General features: G+C 37.2%; 1 protein-coding gene across 6 annotated transcripts in view; it reads left to right on the plus strand.

The window, feature by feature from the left end:
- LOC121863625 (monocarboxylate transporter 14-like) overlaps window positions 1-13,507 on the plus strand; it is a 109,041-nt gene extending 95,534 nt beyond the window's left edge. For all 6 annotated transcript variants that reach the window (XM_042362376.1, XM_042362377.1, XM_042362373.1 and 3 more), the window contains 2 exons: window positions 9,798-9,928; window positions 10,849-13,507. In XM_042362376.1, the coding sequence (XP_042218310.1) occupies window positions 9,798-9,928; window positions 10,849-11,067 (350 nt within the window). In that variant the 3' untranslated portion in view covers window positions 11,068-13,507. The remainder of the gene's footprint in view (window positions 1-9,797; window positions 9,929-10,848) is intronic.
- Window positions 13,508-20,539: the final 7,032 nt, after the last annotated feature.

Raw genomic sequence — 20,539 nt, forward strand, 5'->3', positions numbered from 1 at the left:
GATTGATTTTGTGGAGCTGCCTTGTGATGTTCTTGGTGGGTAATGATGAGCATCTTGCTAAAACTTATGTGTGCTGAAATTTAGGCATTTGGTACTGCATCATGTTTCTTCACTGAAGGCTTGATTTTGTATATACATTACAACTGACATAATTATTTCCAGGTTAAAGTGGATACATTTATTGTGTTCTGTACCATATTCTCTGTAAAAAAGAAAAAGAAATATATTACCTGTTAAAAGTCACCTTTTTAACAAGAACGTCTTGTCCTAGTTGCTTATAGTACAGTGTGTATAGTTAAAAATTAAATTTGTGAATTTGTAATTGGAGTACAGGTATAGTATATATTCTATTCACAATGTGTAACCGTGGGATAATTTTCATTCCTTTAACTTGATTCAGATTTCTTGAAAAGTAAAGAATTCATAGGCAGTAATATCAAATATCATTTATTTTTTTTTATAAACCTAATGATAAGTAAATTTTGTCTTATGTTTTTGGGAATGTGATTTGTACTAGAGTTTATACCTTGTTAATGTCCCTGAATTTAACAAGAGCCATCTGAATATTTTGTATCCCCCTGTGTGTGGCTTTTTGGATAACAGAGGAACCAAACCTCATCAGAAAGAAAAGCTTCACCGTCATGGAACTTCCACATCATTAATCCACATACACTACAGTGGCCCCTCGGTTAATTAGCACAATTTGTTCCAGAAGGTTGCTCGTTAACTGAAAAATTCGTTAACCGAAACCATTGTTTCAATGGGTTTTTGGGTAATTGGTTCCAGCTCACCGAAAATTACATACAAACTAAAAATAAATGCAGTAAAGTACACTTACTTTGAGGTGTGCATGTAGAAGGCTCCTGGTTGATGATGATGGGAATTAGAATGGGGGTGGAGGAGAAGGGAGAAGAGAAGGCAGTGGGGTGGAAGAGAAGTCACCCCATGCCGCCATTTCACCCATAAAATCTTAGTTCACTTGGTGGAATTCAAGATTATTTTCTTTAAATCAACACTGCACTGCATTATATATTGTCAATATGTAAACTAAACTTCAGAATGACCAATAATTGTACTGTAAAAATGTAAAAATATTTTATGTTCAAGGGAGTCTGAAGCAAGATGCTTCCTCCTCTGAGCAGGGACACACACTGACGCCATTTTGGGTGTGTTGAGTGGCTGTTTGGCACGCTAAAAACTAGTTCCCTGTACTTCAATTATGTTAAATAATTGTTAAAATTACTAAAAACTTTAATATAAGAATTGGAAAATTATTGAATAGTACAACCTTCTTGATATTTACTCAAATGGTAACGAATTTAAGCCCTAAAACTGAGTACAGTGACCCCTCGGTTAACGAACTCAATCCGTTCCAGAAGGTCGTTCGTTAACCGAAACCATTGTTTCAATGGGTTTTTGGGTAATTGGTTCCAGCTCACCGAGATTTGCCTAAATTCAACAAAAATGGTAGAAAAGTTCACTTACTTTGAGGTGTGTATGTAGAAGGCTCCTGGATGATGATGATGATGATGGGAATTAGAATGGGGGTGGAGGAGAAGGAAGAAGAAAAGGCATTGGGGTGGAAGAGAAGTCACCCCATGGCACCATTTCATCCATAAAATTTTAGTTCTCTTGGTGTATTTCAAGATTATTTTCTTTAAATCAACACTGCACTGCATTATATATTGTCAATATGTAAAATATATTTCAAAATGACCAATAATTTGCTTGGAAACACAGAAAAAAGCATTTAGTTGAAGAGAGTCTCAAGCAAGATGTTACCTCCACTGAAAACAGAGAGAGACTAACGCCTGTCTGGTGTGTTAACAGGCTGGATGGCACGCCAGAAACTAGTTTCTTTACCTTCAATTATGTTCAATAATTGTTAAAATGACTAAAAAAGTTAATATTAAACTTTTAAAATTATTGAATAGTATAAACTTCTTGATATTTACTAAAATAGTATGGAATTTAAGCCCTAGAACCGATTAATGTATTGGCGGACTGATACTAAAGCTGGTTGCCCGGTCAGTGCAAGCGAAAACATGTTGAGGTCGGTTCGTAAGAAATTCGTTAACCGAATTTTTGTTCGTTAACCGAATTGAAGATCCTTACGGAAGGCAGTTCGTTAACCGAAATTTCGTTAACCGAGGCGTTCGTTAAACGAGGGGTCACTGTACTGTATTGACGTACTAATACTACAGCTGGTGAGCAGGCGAAAACATGTTGGGAAAAATTCATAAGGAATTCGTTAACCGAGGGTTTGCTCGTTAACCGAAGTGAAGAATCTTATGGAAGGTAATTCGTTAACCGAGGGATCACTGTATATCTACCAAGTGGTATGAAATTCCATTGACATTGATAGACAAGATTTTACAAATAGACAGGTGGACACACTTTTCACCACACAGCCCACCTAAACTTGGGGGATAAATAGCTAGTCTCAGAGTTCCCATGCCAAAGGCTCTCTTCTTTTGTTTGCATCAGTGGTGTTTGTGCTATGTCTAGTTAAGAGATGAAACCTCCAGAAAGTTTATGAGTCTTACTAACTTAAAGAGTGTTTCTTGTAACTCATTTGCTTAGTTATATCATAATATACAGTACTTAATATTTGTTTAATAGTGGTGTGATACCTTAAATCTTACTTAAGTACTAGAATATTCTTAAACTAACTTGATCTTGTTTTCTTTAATCTTCTAACAATCACTATTGTAAATTTACTACTTTTTAGTTTACTTAGAAGATTAGCTGAATGTACATTAGTACATTAGCTTAATGTACATTAGTTTAGAGAAATTATCTGCATCCTTTGTAGTATGAGCTGAGAGAAATTAAACTGTATACAGGTATTTCAAAACTAAAGGAAATGTTCTTTTCAAGCATTTTCTTTACAAATATACAGGGGTATCTTCTTTCATTCTTGATTATATCACAGTTACAAAAAGGAGATCAGGAACTTGTATTCTATGTTCATATAACTATGTAGACGATTATAGTGTGTACCTTATGGTGTTGTGAGATAAAAAAAAAATTTCATTACGTTCAGATTTCTCAAAATTTGCTCTCTTATTCTATTTACCGTAATTCATACCTATGATTTTAAAATGATACAGAGTATCTTCATTATACGTTGGGGATGTGTTCTAGAGAAACACAACTTGTAGTGAAAAGTTCTATAACAAGGCATTTTTTACCCATAAGGATTAATATAATTAGTAAATCTATTTACAAAGGGGTCATTATAACATACTACAGGGTATATAGTATTTGATATAGAGATATGTTCATAATGTTATTTATTACCTTTGAGTGATACAGGTTGTACCTCTCTAGTCCGGCATTCTGTGGTCCGGAGACTCCCGTGGTCCAGAACGATTTTAGTTTGTCCAATAGGTAGATAGGCAGCTCTTTTTTTTTTTTTTTTTTTTTTTTTTTTTTTTTTTATCTGAATTATTATTATTATTACAGGAGTATTAAATTTTTGCCCCTCAGGCCCCAATGTGGGTCAGTGACCTATGCCCGGGTGGGCTAATCCCCTTAAAAAAAAAAAAAGCCGCGGGAAATTAAGGTTTGTTTACATCCGGCAGTTCGGCTGCTCTCTCTCTCTCTCTCTGCTTGTCTATACAGAGTACAACATTTAACCCTTCAATATATATGAGCAGTAAATAAGTGTTGCTTTCATATTCTTATGTAGAGTAATGACGATATGTTTTCACATGTGCGCACTTACATACGCGCAGTCTCACTTTTTTTTTACCATTAATGGTTAGCTACTTATATTGTTCCATTTATTAACATTAAATAACATTACAGGTACTTCAAACAACCATATTAATTTTTTTACATTAATTTTACTACAGCTAAAATCAGGGTCTTATTTTCTTCAGTTTTATATGTAGAACCAATCAGTCACTGGTTTTGTAAGCTTTAACATAAACAATGCCGGCAGCCGTCTCGTCTCCTCTAATATTCCACGTATTATTAATAAATTGTATTGTTAATTTTGCACACACGTACATTAATTCAATAAAAACAAATTCAGAAACATTAATTAAAATATATATGAACAGTAAATAAGTGTTGCTTTCATATTCTTATGTAAAGTAATGACGATATGTTTTCACGTGTGCGCATGCGCACTTACATACGCGATCTCTCTTTTTCTTTACCATTATCATTAGCTACTTCTATTGTTCCATTTATTAACATTAAATAACATTACTTAAAACAACCATATTAATTTTACTACAGCTACAACCAAGGTCTTATTTTCTTCAGTTTTATATGTAGAACCAGTCAGTCACTGGTTTTGTAATCAACGAAAACAATGCTGTGTCATTTCCTCGTGTGTTTTAATATTCAACGTATTATTAATGAATTGTATTGCTCATTTTGCACACATAAACATTAATTCAATAAAAAAGACATTCAGTAATAAACAATGATGAATCTCTTATACATAAGAGAAATGACGCTGTTTACACAATTATGCACGTTGGCGGGCCGTTCAAAACCCGTCTAAAGTCAAGTTTCCGCCGTCGAAATTTTTATTTATTTATTTTTTTGTGTGTTCCAATAAAATACGTTAAGAATTAAAAACTCGCGAAATTTGAGAAGCTACTATACGACATTTAACCCTTCAAAGAGACCATGATGCAGAGAAAGTGTTGCTAGTGCTTCCAAGCATAAGCACAAGTCACTATCTATCCAGGAAAAGGGTGAATTTCCATGGTCCGGCAATTTCCATGGTCCGACACTGGTCAGGTCCCGAGGTTGCCGGATTAGAGGTACAACCTGTACAAGTTGCCTCAAATTTGCTACTTGTACGGTACACTTAGACAACTGATAATGAATAAACCTGGGCATATGGAGGCATATTATACACTACAATATAATAATATTTATTAACTTCTGACAAACACTGTATGTTACAATATTTACAAAGTGCTGAAGAAAGATCCTGTGGTGAGCACCAACCTTCTTGGTGCTTGAGAGATGGTGAGTGTTGGCACATTATTAGGGAGAGCAGGAACGGTCAGCTGATCTTGTTCTGTAAACAAGAGTCCAGGAATATAATACGACACAATAACTCATTTGGGATTTGGGGGGAATTGATTATTGTAAAATAATATTTTATTAACCTGGCACCAAATGAACCTAAATAATATGGGAATTATGGTGAAATTGTATACTGTCATTATAAAGGGATCATGGGCTGATGAGCATGAGAAATAGTTGTCCCCTCAGTCCACCCAGCACTCCCTCCACCTTCTTTCCTTTGTATTTTTTATTCACTCCCATTCTTTACATGCAAACCCTCCATTTTATAGAACTGAATAAGGTTTTCTGAACTTTAATTTTTTTTATGTTGGAACACTTGTGTGATTTAAATGTCTGCAGTGAGGTATGCAGTACCTGTACAGTAGACCCTCACCAACCACGGATTTCTAATCCACAAATTTTGGGTATCCATTGTCTTAACTCTGTATATCATTTCACAAACCACGTCATTGAATTTTGAGTATCCGGGGATTAGTGTGGCATCTTTATCCCTCCGCGGTCTAATGTATCCCTTTATGTATACTCGTACGTGAGGAATGAATAAAACTAATACTGTACAGGTGCTCCTTTACTTAAGAACGTTCAACTTACAAACTTTCAGAGATACAAACATCATCACTGAGGGGAGTTACTTGCCAGAACAGGTGTTTAATATGGATGAGACTGGATTATTTTGAAGAAAATTCCAGATAGAACAAACATTACCCAAGAGGAGAATAATGAGCCAGGTTTTAAGGCTGTACTAAAGGGTATAGCTGCACTAAATATTCATAATCTTTAAATTTTTTACAATATGTTTGGTACAATATGTTTGGTATCTACAAGAGTAAAGTTGGACTTACAAACAAGCCTCAGGAACGTAACTCATTCGTAAGTAGAGGAGCACCTGCACTAATAAATAAAATAAAAATAGTGCATTGCCAATCGTTTCATTAAGGACATGGAAGACAGGAGCGTGCTTCCTCCTCCCATGGTTGTAGGCTAACTCCAGCAGACATAAGAAATATTTATTCTCCTTACGTTTTCGACCTTATGATAATCATTTCTTTTATTTATTTTACACATTCTGTATGAATGATTGTACAGTACTGTATGTGCATGTAACAGTTAAAAAAAAAATATGTATATCTACCAGAAAATACTCGTTGAAAAATAACAATAACACAGCTTGACCTGGTAGAGGGAGAGCTAGGAGATGTAGCTACAGGGACAGTCTAATTTGGCAACATGCCAAATCTACACACTCGTTCACTTCACACACTTACACACCCATGCTATTAATTTTTCTTATTTTACTTCTATCTTCTCCATCACTGATCGGCTCGTTAGCCACTTGGAAGATCGGTCACGTCTCTGTTACGTACTGTTGGCAAGTACTGAGCATGCACTGGCTCCTCAATGAATCTGAACTTGCTCTGGTCTTGAAAGAGCTCACACTTAGTGCCATCATAACACTCTCTGGCAGATTGTTCCAAAAGTTCACAATTCTCACTCTGTAAAAGTTTGCCTTCACAGTTTTCTGGACATGTGGCTTCTTCAACCTTGAGCTGTAACCCCATGTGGGGCATGCGACCGCCAGCTCCAGGTATGGAGACTCGACCAAGTACAGTACTAGTGCCCTCTGAGATGTTTATAAACTTCAATTAGGTCATCCCTTGCCCATCTGTAGTATAAGCTAGGCAGTTAGAGCACCTCAGTTAGGTGAAGTAGCACAGGCACCAGTCTGGTGGCCCTCCTTTGGACATTTTCAATCAACTGGGTATCTAGGATATCTCAGGAACCAGGCGGGGTGACAGTCCTCCAAATGGGGATTCACCTAATGCTGCAGCACTTCATAACCAGTGTAATTCTTGACGACCACATCCAAGATAAATTACTCTATCTCATTTTGAATAATTTTTTGTTTGGTTTTTAGTTTTTTGTCAAAGCAGAGTAACATTTAGAATTGAAGTAATCAAAGTGACATTGTGTGAGAGGTGAGCAAATATAATTTTCTTTGGATTTTTCACTTCACTAGCCATAATTGTATACTATAATCTATAAGATATATTAAGATATCTAGCTTGTTGTATTTCCTATAACATGATTCTTGCCTTATTTAAATTGTATTAAAATGCTGGTCAAGTTAAATGTAAGAGTAAAGAGTTCATTTGTACACTAGTGCAGTTGAGATATGAGTAGAGAGTGTTTGATTAACTTAGCCAATGTCACTTATTATAATAACCTTGTTTTGATATTTCTTACATTATTTACCTAATAGCCCAAAATAATACTACAAATTAGTTATAACTTCTAAGATTGGTCCCCAGAGTTTGGTAATTTTGTTCAAGTTGAATGTTCTTTTGTTATTTTTCTCATCTAATATAATGTGTTGGACTATACAGGCTCTGCTAAGCAAGAGAGCAAAATACGGTAACCTGAATTAGATCAAAACTGCACTGAAACTGTACATTCTCTCTTATACTCAGCTACAGTACTAGGAAAAACAAATTACTATTAGAAATTTTAAGAATCCACACAGTGGACAATCCGCAATTGTCAAGGTCAATGTTTATGGCCTCATCAATCTTTTTAGCTCGATTTTTTCTTTTTTAAACTTACTGTGTATACTAATTTATAAAACAAGATACTTAGTAAGGAATTATTGCACTGTACCAGGAAATGATAATACAGGTTTTAAACATACCAGGAGGATAACACAATACTGTACCTGTAATTTTTTTTTTCCAAATTAAAACATAATTGACCCAAATAATTATACTACTAGAGTGATGATAGCAAATGCCATGGCATTATATTAATTATGGTATTGTCATTTGTTTAAGTGCTGCATCTGCCAGTCATTATTTAACCATCATTCCCTAGTCAATAGGTTTTATAACAATCAGTTTTTTAATTAAAATTTAAATGGTCTTCATTAATGTTAAATGTCAGATTTCTTTTGCATACATTATATTTTTTGTGGATCTTATACCAAATTTGTATTACTTCACTTTAAATCAATTTACAGTACAGTATGTGGTACAGTATAATTATTTGGGCACTGGCAGATTGGTTATTGCACGAGGCTGTGGCAGTCAATTGGTTTTAATCTTTATTGAGGAGGAAATGTGTGGTTGATATCTGCTGTGAATTGGTACTACTGTAGTAATATACAGTAAGCATATCTTTATTGACTTGTTATAAAAACTCAACTTATTTACAAATAGCCAAACTATAGAAGATACAGTACTGTATATACAGGACATATCCTATCTCCACCTGCCTTTGGTATGTGATGCAAAGTCCATATGGCTGCCACCCTGGGATGACTTGTAAATTGTGTTGTCTAATAGTTGAGCATAGTTTGAACATAGGTCACTTTTTATGCCACTTACTGTTTGAGTACAGTACAATATATGGAAGGTATACTACTGTGTGTGTAACACTTAATATTTTGTATGATAACCTTTCTTCTTTAAAAATTTTTGGCAACTGACAAGCACTGAGTGGTAGTGGTAGTGCTTGTAGCTGTGTTTATACTGTATTTTAAGGATTTTTTCTGTAAAAGTTTTATATGAGGATCCACTAATCCCCAGACTCAAAGTACATGTGCAGGATATTACCATACAGTACTTCTATCTAACCTGGCTTTCCATATCATAAACCTACTCTACTCCTAACATAAACCTATCCTATAATTAACTCCTTACCTATTCATCCCCAAACATAACATAACCAAACCTACATTTATAGTACTGTATGAAAATTCAAGTCTAGGTCTGGCGATTAGTATTATTGTTATTCATAGAAGTTATGAAAATGCCACACAATATGTGTGAATAAATTTGTACAGTACAGTACGGTGTGATTGTAGTGCAGCACTGTACATTGTTTACTGCATGGTGAAATTTGTGCCTCAGTCTTTGCTATGTGATGAGGAAGCTTCAGTAAACTGAATTATGCATGAACATTGATCGTGATAAGTCAAATACTTTATGTGGTAACTGCAAGATACCATTTGTCACCATATAAAACAAGGTCAGTATATGCCAGAAATTTGTTGGTTATGTCTATTATTCAAAGGACACTTGAAGTCAGAGAAAGGTATGTTATGAGGTAAGTTACCCAAAATTTAGCTTTTAGTGACACTGCTACTTGGCTTCTGTTCAGTTTACATTGCATACAACTAACAGCTATAAATGTACAATGTTATTTTCAGTCACTGTACTATGTGTTTTCCTTGACTCTGACAAGAGCTACATACACAGTTTTTGAAAATGACAAAAAATTACTAACACTACAGTACTTACAAAATGACAAAAGCTACTAACACTACTTACAAAATGACAAAAGCTACTAACAATACTTATTAGAATTGATTATATTTTACTATGCTTTTTTACACAGACATGAAATGATGGTTTGATTTCCTGTTACTGCCAAAAATTTGTTGACTTGTGACTTTGTGAACCATTCCTCTGTGTGTTCCTTGATCTGTCTACAGTATTATGTGAAGCTTCTTATGCTTGTTGTCTCACCACACCTTGTCTTGGGAAGGTTGCTGGTCTTATCTTTGAACTGCCCAATTCCCTTTACATTCTGTACCTTAAAAAAGACACATGTACTTTTGCAAACTAAAGTGAATGTTGCATTTTGTGGAATAAAATAGATGAATTAATATAACTATGAAATCAAAACAGTAAGAGAGTTAATCAGATTTACTCCCCCTATTTAATACACACTTTCTTTCACAGGATCCATTTATGATGCTACAAAGAGCTATGATGTCTCCTTCTATTCCGCTGGTGGACTACTGTTTATCTGCGCCGCTCTTCATTGTATTGTTCCATTTGTCCAACGACGCTATTGTCAAAATGACATGCCGGTAATCTATTTTTATATCTTGTTCATAATTGCTGTAAATAAACTTTCAGACTTAATAATTTAGAGGAAGATTAATATATGTATTGGTTAATGTAATGATTTAAGTACAGTATCTTTAGTGTTTGAAGTTAATTTTTCTCTTAACATACATCAGATTATTTCTTCTACGGTATTTATCCTACATTTATCAACTTATTTTTCTAAACTATATCACTTTCAATGATTATTATTATTATTATTATTATTATTATTATTATTCCCTGTTTAACGGAGTTGAGTGAATATACTTTACAATACCATACATCACGAGTTCTATTAGTCTGGCTGACTTTTGTTTTCAAAGCATAACCAATAAAGTGTTTGAAAAATTTTAATAAAATCTCAAAATACTAAACTGGCGATAAAGAGATACAGTACATCATGCTAAGAAGGATATTAAAGGAAAACTACATTCTACCAAAATTTTGAGTTTGGTCAAAATTTCACTATACTGTTGGTACTTTTTAACATGTTGATTCAGAGACCTGGAGTCAAAACTTTGTAAATTTGGCAATTATTTTTCTACAACCATCTCAACACCTCTGGCCAGTGAATGATTCTTTGAAACTCTGGGTGAAACAATAGGTAGGTGGTTTAGCTGCCACAATGCTTGAATGAAGAAATTAAATTTTTTAAGTTGATTATAGTTGTCTTAAAAAGTGCTGAAGAAGGGATGGTGGAATAAATACAGAGATAGAAAATCAAGAGAAAACAGCATAGTGAAAAGAAAGGTTAGATTTAAAGGTGAGTTGGAGAAATTTCATGTCAGAATATTTTTAAAACTTGTCAGAGTATCACATGTGCATACAGTATCTCTTAATTATCCTGTACAGGGCTGTATTATTGAAGTGACAACATTAAGAGTTTGTTTTATATATGCAGGTGCGGTACACAACAAACGAAGAATACTTAGCATCTGTGCCGGAGGAGGGAGAGAGTGAGGCGGGTGTGTCACCAGATACAGGTGAAGGAATTGGCATTGTACTCGACATTAAGCCCAAAGATTCTACCATCATCCTCCAAGAATCAGGAGAAAACAAGATTATTCTTGATGCAACTCAGAATGAAAAAGGAAAAGAAACAACTGTTTTATCTCTGTGAGTCTAGACTACGAGTGCTTGAAAATTGTAGTTGGTCTAATTGAATTGACCTTTCAAAGAAATTTACAAGCTTCAGAAAGTAATCTTATGTTCCTAGAATATATTGTAAATTAATCTCACACAGAAAAGAAGACAACCAGTATGGACTTGCCTATACGTACTTGAATATTGGTAAAAAATGAAAATGGTTGCAGTCATTTATGAACTCCAACTAACTTAAGCTTTTAATTTTCAAGTTCTTGTGTGATTGTTGATGCTGGTCTTTCAATTTGTATAGTTATAATAAACATTGGACAATTTGCCAACATGTAGAAAACTCTTTGTGACTATCTGTAGCAAAAAAGGGACTTCATGAAACTGTTGTCATAAAATATTTTTTTTTTTCTTCATAGCACTGACATGTCACATAAACTATGATTTTTGTAAATCACAGAAATTTAGTTAGCTGTTACTCGTGTATATCACCTCATAGTCATTGACACCCAGTCCCCATGCTAGTAGTGGAAATACTTACTCTAGAGATTATTGTGAATGGCCATTGGAAAAAGGATTTTGTTTAAGCTACACAGACAAAGGTTAAAAACATTCCAATGAACAGTCTTTGAAGATGGCTACCTGATCTAACAAATATTTTTCTGTATATTTTTCTTAATTAGATTTGTTATATGAGTGAGTTGTGATTGAAATTATTTATCATGAACCGGTCACATGACGTACAGTTTGAGTTCTTTTGAAGATGTAATACAAATAAACAGTTATTATGTATGCTGAGGTGTGTTGTAAAGTGTAATTGATATCCACAGAACCTGCTTTTTCTGCAGTCACAACAACTAGTGTGAGAGGCAGATTATCTCCTGCAAGTTTAAAAGCAGCTTAGAAAATAAGTCCTGGTCACTAGACCCTTGCTGTATGCCATAGTCACTTGTGCACAGTTAGACACCATGCATAGCTTGATCTTGTGGAATATAGTTAGAAACTGCACAAAAACAGAGAACCTCTCCGCTAAAAGGAAATTAATATCTATTATGTGGCAAACTGTATGTTAATAGCTCGAGGAACCTGGCACAATACTGTACAGTTTTATGCATAAAAACGTAAGTATTTGTCAGTGGAGGCACTTGATGCTGGTTGTTGGATAGGCAGTGTTTTGATCCCCAGTTCTGTAGGTATGAGTGCAAAGATGCCTATGTGTTTACTACTTGAATAAAGGTTGGGGTCTAAATGTTAACCCTGTAGGAACCTCCAAGAGTATCGAGTGTGCTTCCAGGTCTGGTCAGGATTGCTCGAGTAGTTAGCACATAACAATACGAAGTAAGTGGGAGTTGGGAAATGGATCATGGATAATATATGTCTCATTTATTTTTACAATAGAGAGCATATGATGAAACTTACTATTAGCTGTTTATACAGTACTGTACATCTTTCTTTTTCATCATATTCAGTTGTACATAATTAACACAATTTTACTGCGTTCCTGTTATTAGCTAGTTTTTAATTCTGTGTAATGTTTTTTATATGTTGAGTTGTTTTTATATATGTAATAAATAGCTTTTATATTAGCTTTTCCCACATCACACACAGTTTTAAATACATGTTAAGGGTCTTCTTCCCAAAGATACTCTGTCAATAGTAGAGCAAGCATGTAAGGCAGATATAGAAATCCATACCCCTGAGAAATTACCAAAACAGTACACTGCTATACAGTATATATATATATATATATATACAGTATATATATATATATATATATATATATATATATATATATATATATATATATATATATATATATATATATATATATATATATATATATATATATATATATATATATATATATATATAATCACTGTGTCCTATACTTCTTAGTAAGTGAAAAGGAGAAATAAAAATAAAAATTATCTACTTAATGAAAGCAAATTAATTCCAAATATTTCAAGATGATCATTAAAGTGTCACACTTATGATTCTCAAAGATTTAGTGTTTTTGTTTTTCTTATAAAGACAAATGAGAGGACACCTCCAGTTACAGTAGAGTTTCAGTGCCACTTTTGCTGCTGTCTTCTTCTTGTAGCGTAATTGGACGTACTCTCATGTTACCAGTTACTGTACAAGGAAAGTGCAATGTACGATCTCTTGAGGATCTGAGACCAGAAGTAATATCCTTCATGGCTATACAACTAAAATCTGTCGACTTGCTGGTTTGTTGTGAAGTATGTGAATGTATTTTTACACAAAAGCAGACTAGTATGCATAATTTATTTTTTCCCAAATTAAACTACAATGATAAGTATCACATTGCAAAGACTTGTAATGATAGTACTGTACCATACTGTACAGTACACAGAATGTTTTAACTTTGGTTTTAAGTAACAGTAATAATGTCAAGTGTAATTTTTCTTTTGTGGAAGAACATAAACAATAAACAGTAAACAAGTACAGTATATGACTTTGGTAAATCCCTTATATCTGGTTGTTTAACTTAAAATATTTTGTTTGTTTGTTTTACGATCAAGATGCTTAATGAGGTGCGCTTTTTAATTTAATTTTTTTTTATCACTTGCCAGCTTACTATTTGTTCAGGTATTTGGTCTGTTCTTTCTTACTTTATTATCCATGGTTATTACAGAAGGAAACTGGAGTACCCAGAGAAAACCTGTGATGTTTGTAGGCAGACCCTTAAAATCCTGTTGCAGATGCATGGATGAGTAAAAGGTCTCCAGCAACTGGAAAAAGGCATGTGTGAGTCCTATTTAGTATTCGAAGAAGATCATCACTGCATGAATCATTCTAGGCCAGTAAATTTAGCCAGCGTAGTGTGTAAAGTAAAGTACAAGTATCCCCCGATTTATGATCTCCCTATCTTCAGTATTTTGCTTGAATGATGGTGCTGTATAAAGACCACCTCCTATTTACAATAAAACAAAAATCACAAACGATAGTCATCATGCTGCCACCGCAGAATATGGAACATATCTCTTGGTGCACTTGTCAGCTGCAGTCTATGTACACACCGCCACACGGCCACATGGTGCACTACAGTCCCACACTTTGTTCCATGGTGATCGCACATGCCCGTGGTCATGGGGCTCAATGATATCAGTCAGTATCGGTGTTGTTACTTATCATCAGTGTTTTTTGTTTTTTTACCTTACAGTGAGAGGACATCACTGACATTTACATTGTACTTTGTTTTGATGAGTAAAATGATTTTTATTATGTTTTTGTGATTGTAAAGAGCCTCTGTTGTTGTGAACATGATGTGAGCAGTGTTGGCCGCTATCATTGTTTTAACATTATCATCGTTCACTCTGTTTTTGTGACTGAAGTGAACAGTGTAACTTTGAAAATGTCTGGGAAGGCCAAGGCACCCAGGAAAACTGTTTCTCTGGAGGTGAAGCTTGACATTGTGAAGCTGCGTGGGAGTCAGAGTGAAGTCTCCACTCCACCTTGAAGGGGACATGTGATGATGACCAGGCATGTTCATAATGATGTGGTGAGTGTTGTTTAATTGTGTTGTAGGAATTTTTTCTACGGTGATTCATGTGGGTGTTGGACTGGCTGGGAACATATACCATTGAACCCCATGTTATAATGATCCCAATTTATGATATTTTGACCTTGATGAGTTTTACAGGAACGTAACCCCATCGTAAATACTGTAGGGGGATACTTGTACTCGGGAGCAGGGCCACTGAGAGCTGACCAGGCTCCCAGGGAAAGATAAATTTGTGCCCCCCCCCCCCCTTTTAGCCTTTGAACAATTTGGAACTATATGACACTTTTTTCTATATATAGGACCTATTTCTAGCATTCCATTTAATTAAATTAAACTACTTTACAGATATACTTAATATCTATAGAGGGTTCCCCTTTTCCTGAGTCCTGGGGATTTATCCCAGTTTCCTCGCTCTCTCAGCGGCCCTGCTAGCGAACATTATACAAGGTGCCATGATGGAACATTCACTATGAAACAACTTTGTAAAGGAATGCCCAACATGGTTTTATGCCTGGATGCTCCTGTTTGATGCAGTTACTCAGGTGCTGGATGTGTGCCAAGGCTTTCAACAGCATTCTCCATGAAATAATGGAAATTAAACCTCGAAGGGTACGGAATTAGGGATAGTGTTCTAGTAAGGATCGAAGACTTTCTTCATCACTGCAAACAAAATCATCATGTGTACTTGTGACTAGTGGAGTAACATTGTTGTTTGTTTGCTTCATAAACAAAATACCAAAAGCTATACGCTCCTAAATTCAAATGTTCATGGATGATGCCAAGTTATTCAGTGAAATTAAAAACCAAACGGATTGTGAAGTGCTATAGAAAGATCACTTTCAGCTTCGGGAGTGGTCAAAGGAATGGCTGTTAAGATTGAATGCACGAAATGCAAAAAGGATGCACCTAGGTTGTGCCAACTGGACAAAGAAACATCATTGACTGAGACCAAATATGAAAAGGACCTGACTGTGTATGTTGACAACAAACTGTTCGTAAACCACTGTGAGAAAAAGTGAATCAAGTAATTAAGCTAGTAGGTCTTATAAGACGGGCATTCACATACCTAGACAGTCACTCTATCATAAGTGAAGTGCTTTCCCATTTAGAGTACTGTCACCCTGTCTGGTCCCCAAGATATGCTAATGATTGTCAATTGAATGGAAACGTCCAGAGCAGGGCTTCCAGACTGTTGCCTGCACTATGTCACCTCAGTAACCCAGAGATTAGAATGTCTGCAGTTGCTTAGCTTATACTACTGTATAGTCAGGCCAGGACAATCTTAATAGAAGCCTATAATCACCTCATTCAAATATTCATACCTGAAACCTGCCCTCTGTGCAACACAGCTTAAGGCTCAAGAAGTCACAACTTCAGAAAAATATCAGTGCAAACTTTTTTGGAATGAGTGGTATAAACTCTTGGAATTAACCAACGCTGGTATAGGCACACATACATTCTGGAGCCAGTACTTGCCAACAGTATGTAAAAGAGATGTGACTGACTACCCAAGTGGCTAACAAGCGAAGATGATAAAGTAAAGTCACATTTGATAACAACACCCTTCTCACATCTCACCTGGGCAGGGAACTGATCCCAGGACATGATTGTGAGGGGTACACACCTTACCACAGGACCACCAACACCCCAAAAGAACAGCCTGTATTATTTCCTGTTGCATTAAAAGGGTCACAAGAATAAAAAGCACGTGGACAGTTGGCAAGACAGAGCATGAGGGGTAAATACTGTATTGAAGGTGTATTATATCTCAACGTTTCTGAAATAATTGCAGATGATGGAATTGGTTTAAAAAAAACCAGAAGCATACTGTATTGTGTTTCCATAACTCCACTATGTTATCAATTGTCACCATCAGTTGTTGAATTACTACATAACAGTTTCCTGTTGATGTGTGCCAGTTATGTTGAAGGTAATGTATCTTGATGGTATTACACTATAACATGGAGGGATAATTCAAAAGACAAGGAAAAAAACAGCTCAAGGTACCACAATAAATGATACTACACTATGAAGAAGATGCAAGGAAATTGATTATAGAGTACCTAGTTTAACTTGACCTCGTACAAGTCAATTCCGACTCAAGGTTTACCAAGCTGATGCACAACACCAGGGAAAAATATCCAGAAAATGTTTAAGGATTTTCTGATCACTTTGTTATAAGTGAATACAGTATAGTCTCGTTTTACGCGGTCAATTAAACCCATGGAGGTCCGCGTATACGCGAAAAGCGTAAACGAAATAACAGAACATATGGATTAATTAAAATAGAGACTGGGCCGACCGCCAGACTACCCTTTTTCCGACACAATACGTACGTTGTAGTAAAAATAACATCTTAATTTATGATGGTATGCATACACAATTAATATTTAAAAGAAATATCAATAATATTAGGTTTTTTAACACTTACGTGAGTAGAAGAGATGGCTGGGCACATGGGGATGAGGGGTTGGTTCCGAGGCAGAGGGCAGATTATTGGCCCTCACCTGTATCACATGTATCACCTGTATCACTATCCACCACAGAGGCTAGCAGGGCCTCCTTGTCAAACCCCTCAAAGTCCATATCCTCACAATCACTATCACTATCATTGAATTGGGCTGGCTGTGGTGGGTGGCGGGTGAAGAACTCGGTAATGTTTTGTTGACTGGGCAAGCAAGGTTAAATAGACCAATCACAGCTCGCGGCGGAGGAGATGCGTGGGTGGTAAGGATGTGTGGCCCAATCACAGTTCGAAATATCATCTGACGTCAGCGGTGACGTAAGAGCGACCTAGCGCACAGCTTGTCCGCGCCGCTTCCCACGTAAATTCAGGAATGTACCGCTTAACTAATAATTGGCGTGTCTGGACAGGTGCCGAGTAAATGAACAACCGCGTAAGGAATAAAATGTTGTCAATGTCAAGGGACACCTCAGACCTTGGCAAACTTTGGTACAGCATATACTTTAAGATATGCTGATGCACTAGGTAATACACTAAACTCGAGTATCTGGTACTAAACAAAGTAGAATTCTCAAAAAATAAATAAATAAAAAAAAAAAATCAAGGAAATAAAAAAGCCACTCAATGAAGTTATGAACTATTAACATAAAAATAAAAATGTACAGAAGAACAGGGAGTCAAAGGTGGGCTCTGGAAGGTCCGTCGTTAATGTATTGTGTGAAACTTGAAAATGTGATGTTTCGAGTTTGTAGGGGATGTACGAAGCCAAATGTTTTTGTTGAAGTTGTCCATTGAAAAATCACATTTTTTTTCCTGTTTTACTCCAAGGCAGCTCGTGCGCTGATTGACTGAAATTTCTTATGGTGCTGTATAGTGATATTTTTTTTTATACAGTATTTGCAACTCGAGGGGGCTAGTTTATTGGGCACCCCCTTGTCATCCTGTGCAAGGTGAAGCACAAAAGCGGTTACAGCGCCCATCTGGGAAGCATGCTTTGTTCATGCTTGCAGCTTGCCTTCATGACTTGTGCATTAAGGGCATAAAAGCCTTTAGGATCATGGGTTTCGTCAGCAAGTTACATAAAGTGACAGAAAGATGAGTGTGTGTGGGGAAAATTCCCGGTACAATTCATTTGTTTATGGCAAAGCGTGGCAGGTCCCTAATAATGTCAAGTGCCAGGCCTGTCGCTAGGAGGAGGGATATCTGGTCAGGGAGGGAAGAGGTGTTGGTAACAGGGTCATCAGTGGTTTGTAAGTAATAAAGTCAGGAGTTTGGGTAGGGTCCCTGGGAGCAGAGACTGGGGTGTCGGGCATTGAGGTCCCCCACAAGGAGGGTGGGGGTGGAGGTGATATGGTGTGGTAGGACGGGTACAGTAGAGGTGGAGGGAAGCACATAGGTATTGGCAATATTGAGGGACATACCTTTTAGTGTGATTGTGATGGCGTGTACGTTGGTAGTGTTGGCATCAAGGGGGACGTCGAGAGGTTGGTAAGGGACATCCTTCTTAGCGTAAATACATAGTCCACGTGCATGTCCTCATAGTGGTCCATCGATGCAGAGAACAGGAGTGGATGGGTCCCAGGTGCCTGCATGCCGGTGGGGGACAGGGAGGTGTCCTCAGGTCCAATAAGAGTTCTGGTAGAGACAGCTCAGAGACATGAACAGGCGCAGGGTAAACCGGGGCAGGCCCGGCAGGTGCCACGCCAGCAGTGATGCCAGGCGGCAGTGGAGTAGGCCCTGAGCATGAAGGGCACACGGGGGGCTACCAACTTATGTCAAACCAGAAGAGGGGAGTGACTGGGTAGCAGCTGAGGGCAGGGGTAGTCGGTGTCGGTCGGAAATGGCGGAACAGAGTGTATCAAAGACTTTTTCAACATGGTTGGTAAATTCGTGGAAGAGGGATATGATTTGTGTAGTGTCACTGGAGGGGGGTTGTGGGAGGCATTGGTGGGAGCACAAGACCTGACAGCATCAGAGTAGAGACGGGGAGGAGGCCCAGTAGTAGTTGAGTTAGGAGACGGCCGGGACTGCTGTGTTGCAGCCAGGTGAGGCCAGGCAGAGACAGGTGTTGTTGAAGAAGGAGGCGTTGCTTGAGACAGAGGGGGACGCAGAGGGAGGCGCCCGGTATTTTGGGGGAGGAGTTTGCGGTTGACGCAGCCTTCGGGGAGGCTTTTCCCCTGGGACAGACAGGCATTTGGGGCATTGCCGTGAGTCAGCATTGCGGTCCAACGAATTACCCAAAAGTACCCAAAAGTATATTAAATCAGGGTAAAATCTTAATGAATATATGTTTTACATCAGTAAAACCTGATTAATAATGTTTTCATTGAAATGTAGTCAAAATAATGAAATAATAAACAGCGAAAAACGCTAAATTCCAAAGAGTCACCTATCCAAAATGGAGATATAATTACCGATGTTTCTGTTACTTTGGGGTATTTAACATAGCCGTAGGATTTACTTTTCGTTAGGTTAGGTTAGGTTAGGTTAGGTGCATCACGATGGATCTGAGTTATCTCCCTTGTTCACGAACTCTTTGGAATTTAACGTTCGCCAATACTGAAAGTTTTTCGCTGTTTATTATTTCATCTTACAAATTATTTTTACAAAATTACACTAAAAATATTATCAAATATGTTTTGTGTATGTATAACAGATATTCGTTAAGATTTTACCCTTATTTGCTATACTTTTGGGTACTTTAGGGTAATTCGTGGCTCCCTCAGCATTGTGCCAGCCACCACAATTACAACACCTGGGGTCAACAACATAGCCCACACCAACCTCATTGAGGTGGTCTTTGATTTTCTGGGCACAGACGGAGGAGTGATGGTTACGTGCAGAAACGACATCTTGGACGATCACGTCGGCGCAGTTGGTGAACATGTGACCCCAATGGGAGCCGATGGCATAAAAAGCAGGCCCGGGGTGATAGGTTTCTGCTTGTGGAGTCTTCCCCCGGTATTGTCGACGTATGCTGAGTATACGTGGGTTAAAGTCACGAGCTTCTTCGACTTCAGGGGGAATTGTTTAACTAGGATGTGGTAACATTTAGCTGCGTCAACTGATGGAGGCTCAAGGACAACCCCGTCAAACCCAACAGTACTAAGTGTTTCAAAGACCTTAGGTGTCTGACACTTGATAAAGTTACAGTTCTTACCTTTTTGGAATTGAATGGTGAGACCGTGTTGTCTCCAATACTTTGTTCTCCAATTAAACCGGTCCTCGACGGTTTTCAGTGAGTCCTTGGGGAAGTGCAGATTCAGCTTACTTGGTTGGTTGGAACTCGGCAGAGGGGAGGGTGGCGAGGGGGGTGGGGCTTGCTGCCCTTGGCATTGGCGTTGCCACTCCGGCAAGTGTTTCCCATAGAAACATTACTGTTACTGTCACAATCACTGAGGTCTGATTCTTGCAGGGTGTGGGGTGCACTATGACTATCGTATCAGAAATGTCTGTATCCATGAGAGAGGGGATGCCTTTTCTGGGGCGTTTACGACCCCCCCCCCCCCC

This window comes from Homarus americanus, unplaced genomic scaffold (assembly GCF_018991925.1).
Source record: "Homarus americanus isolate GMGI-L3 unplaced genomic scaffold, GMGI_Hamer_2.0 scaffold41366, whole genome shotgun sequence".
Lineage (NCBI taxonomy): Eukaryota > Metazoa > Arthropoda > Malacostraca > Decapoda > Nephropidae > Homarus > Homarus americanus.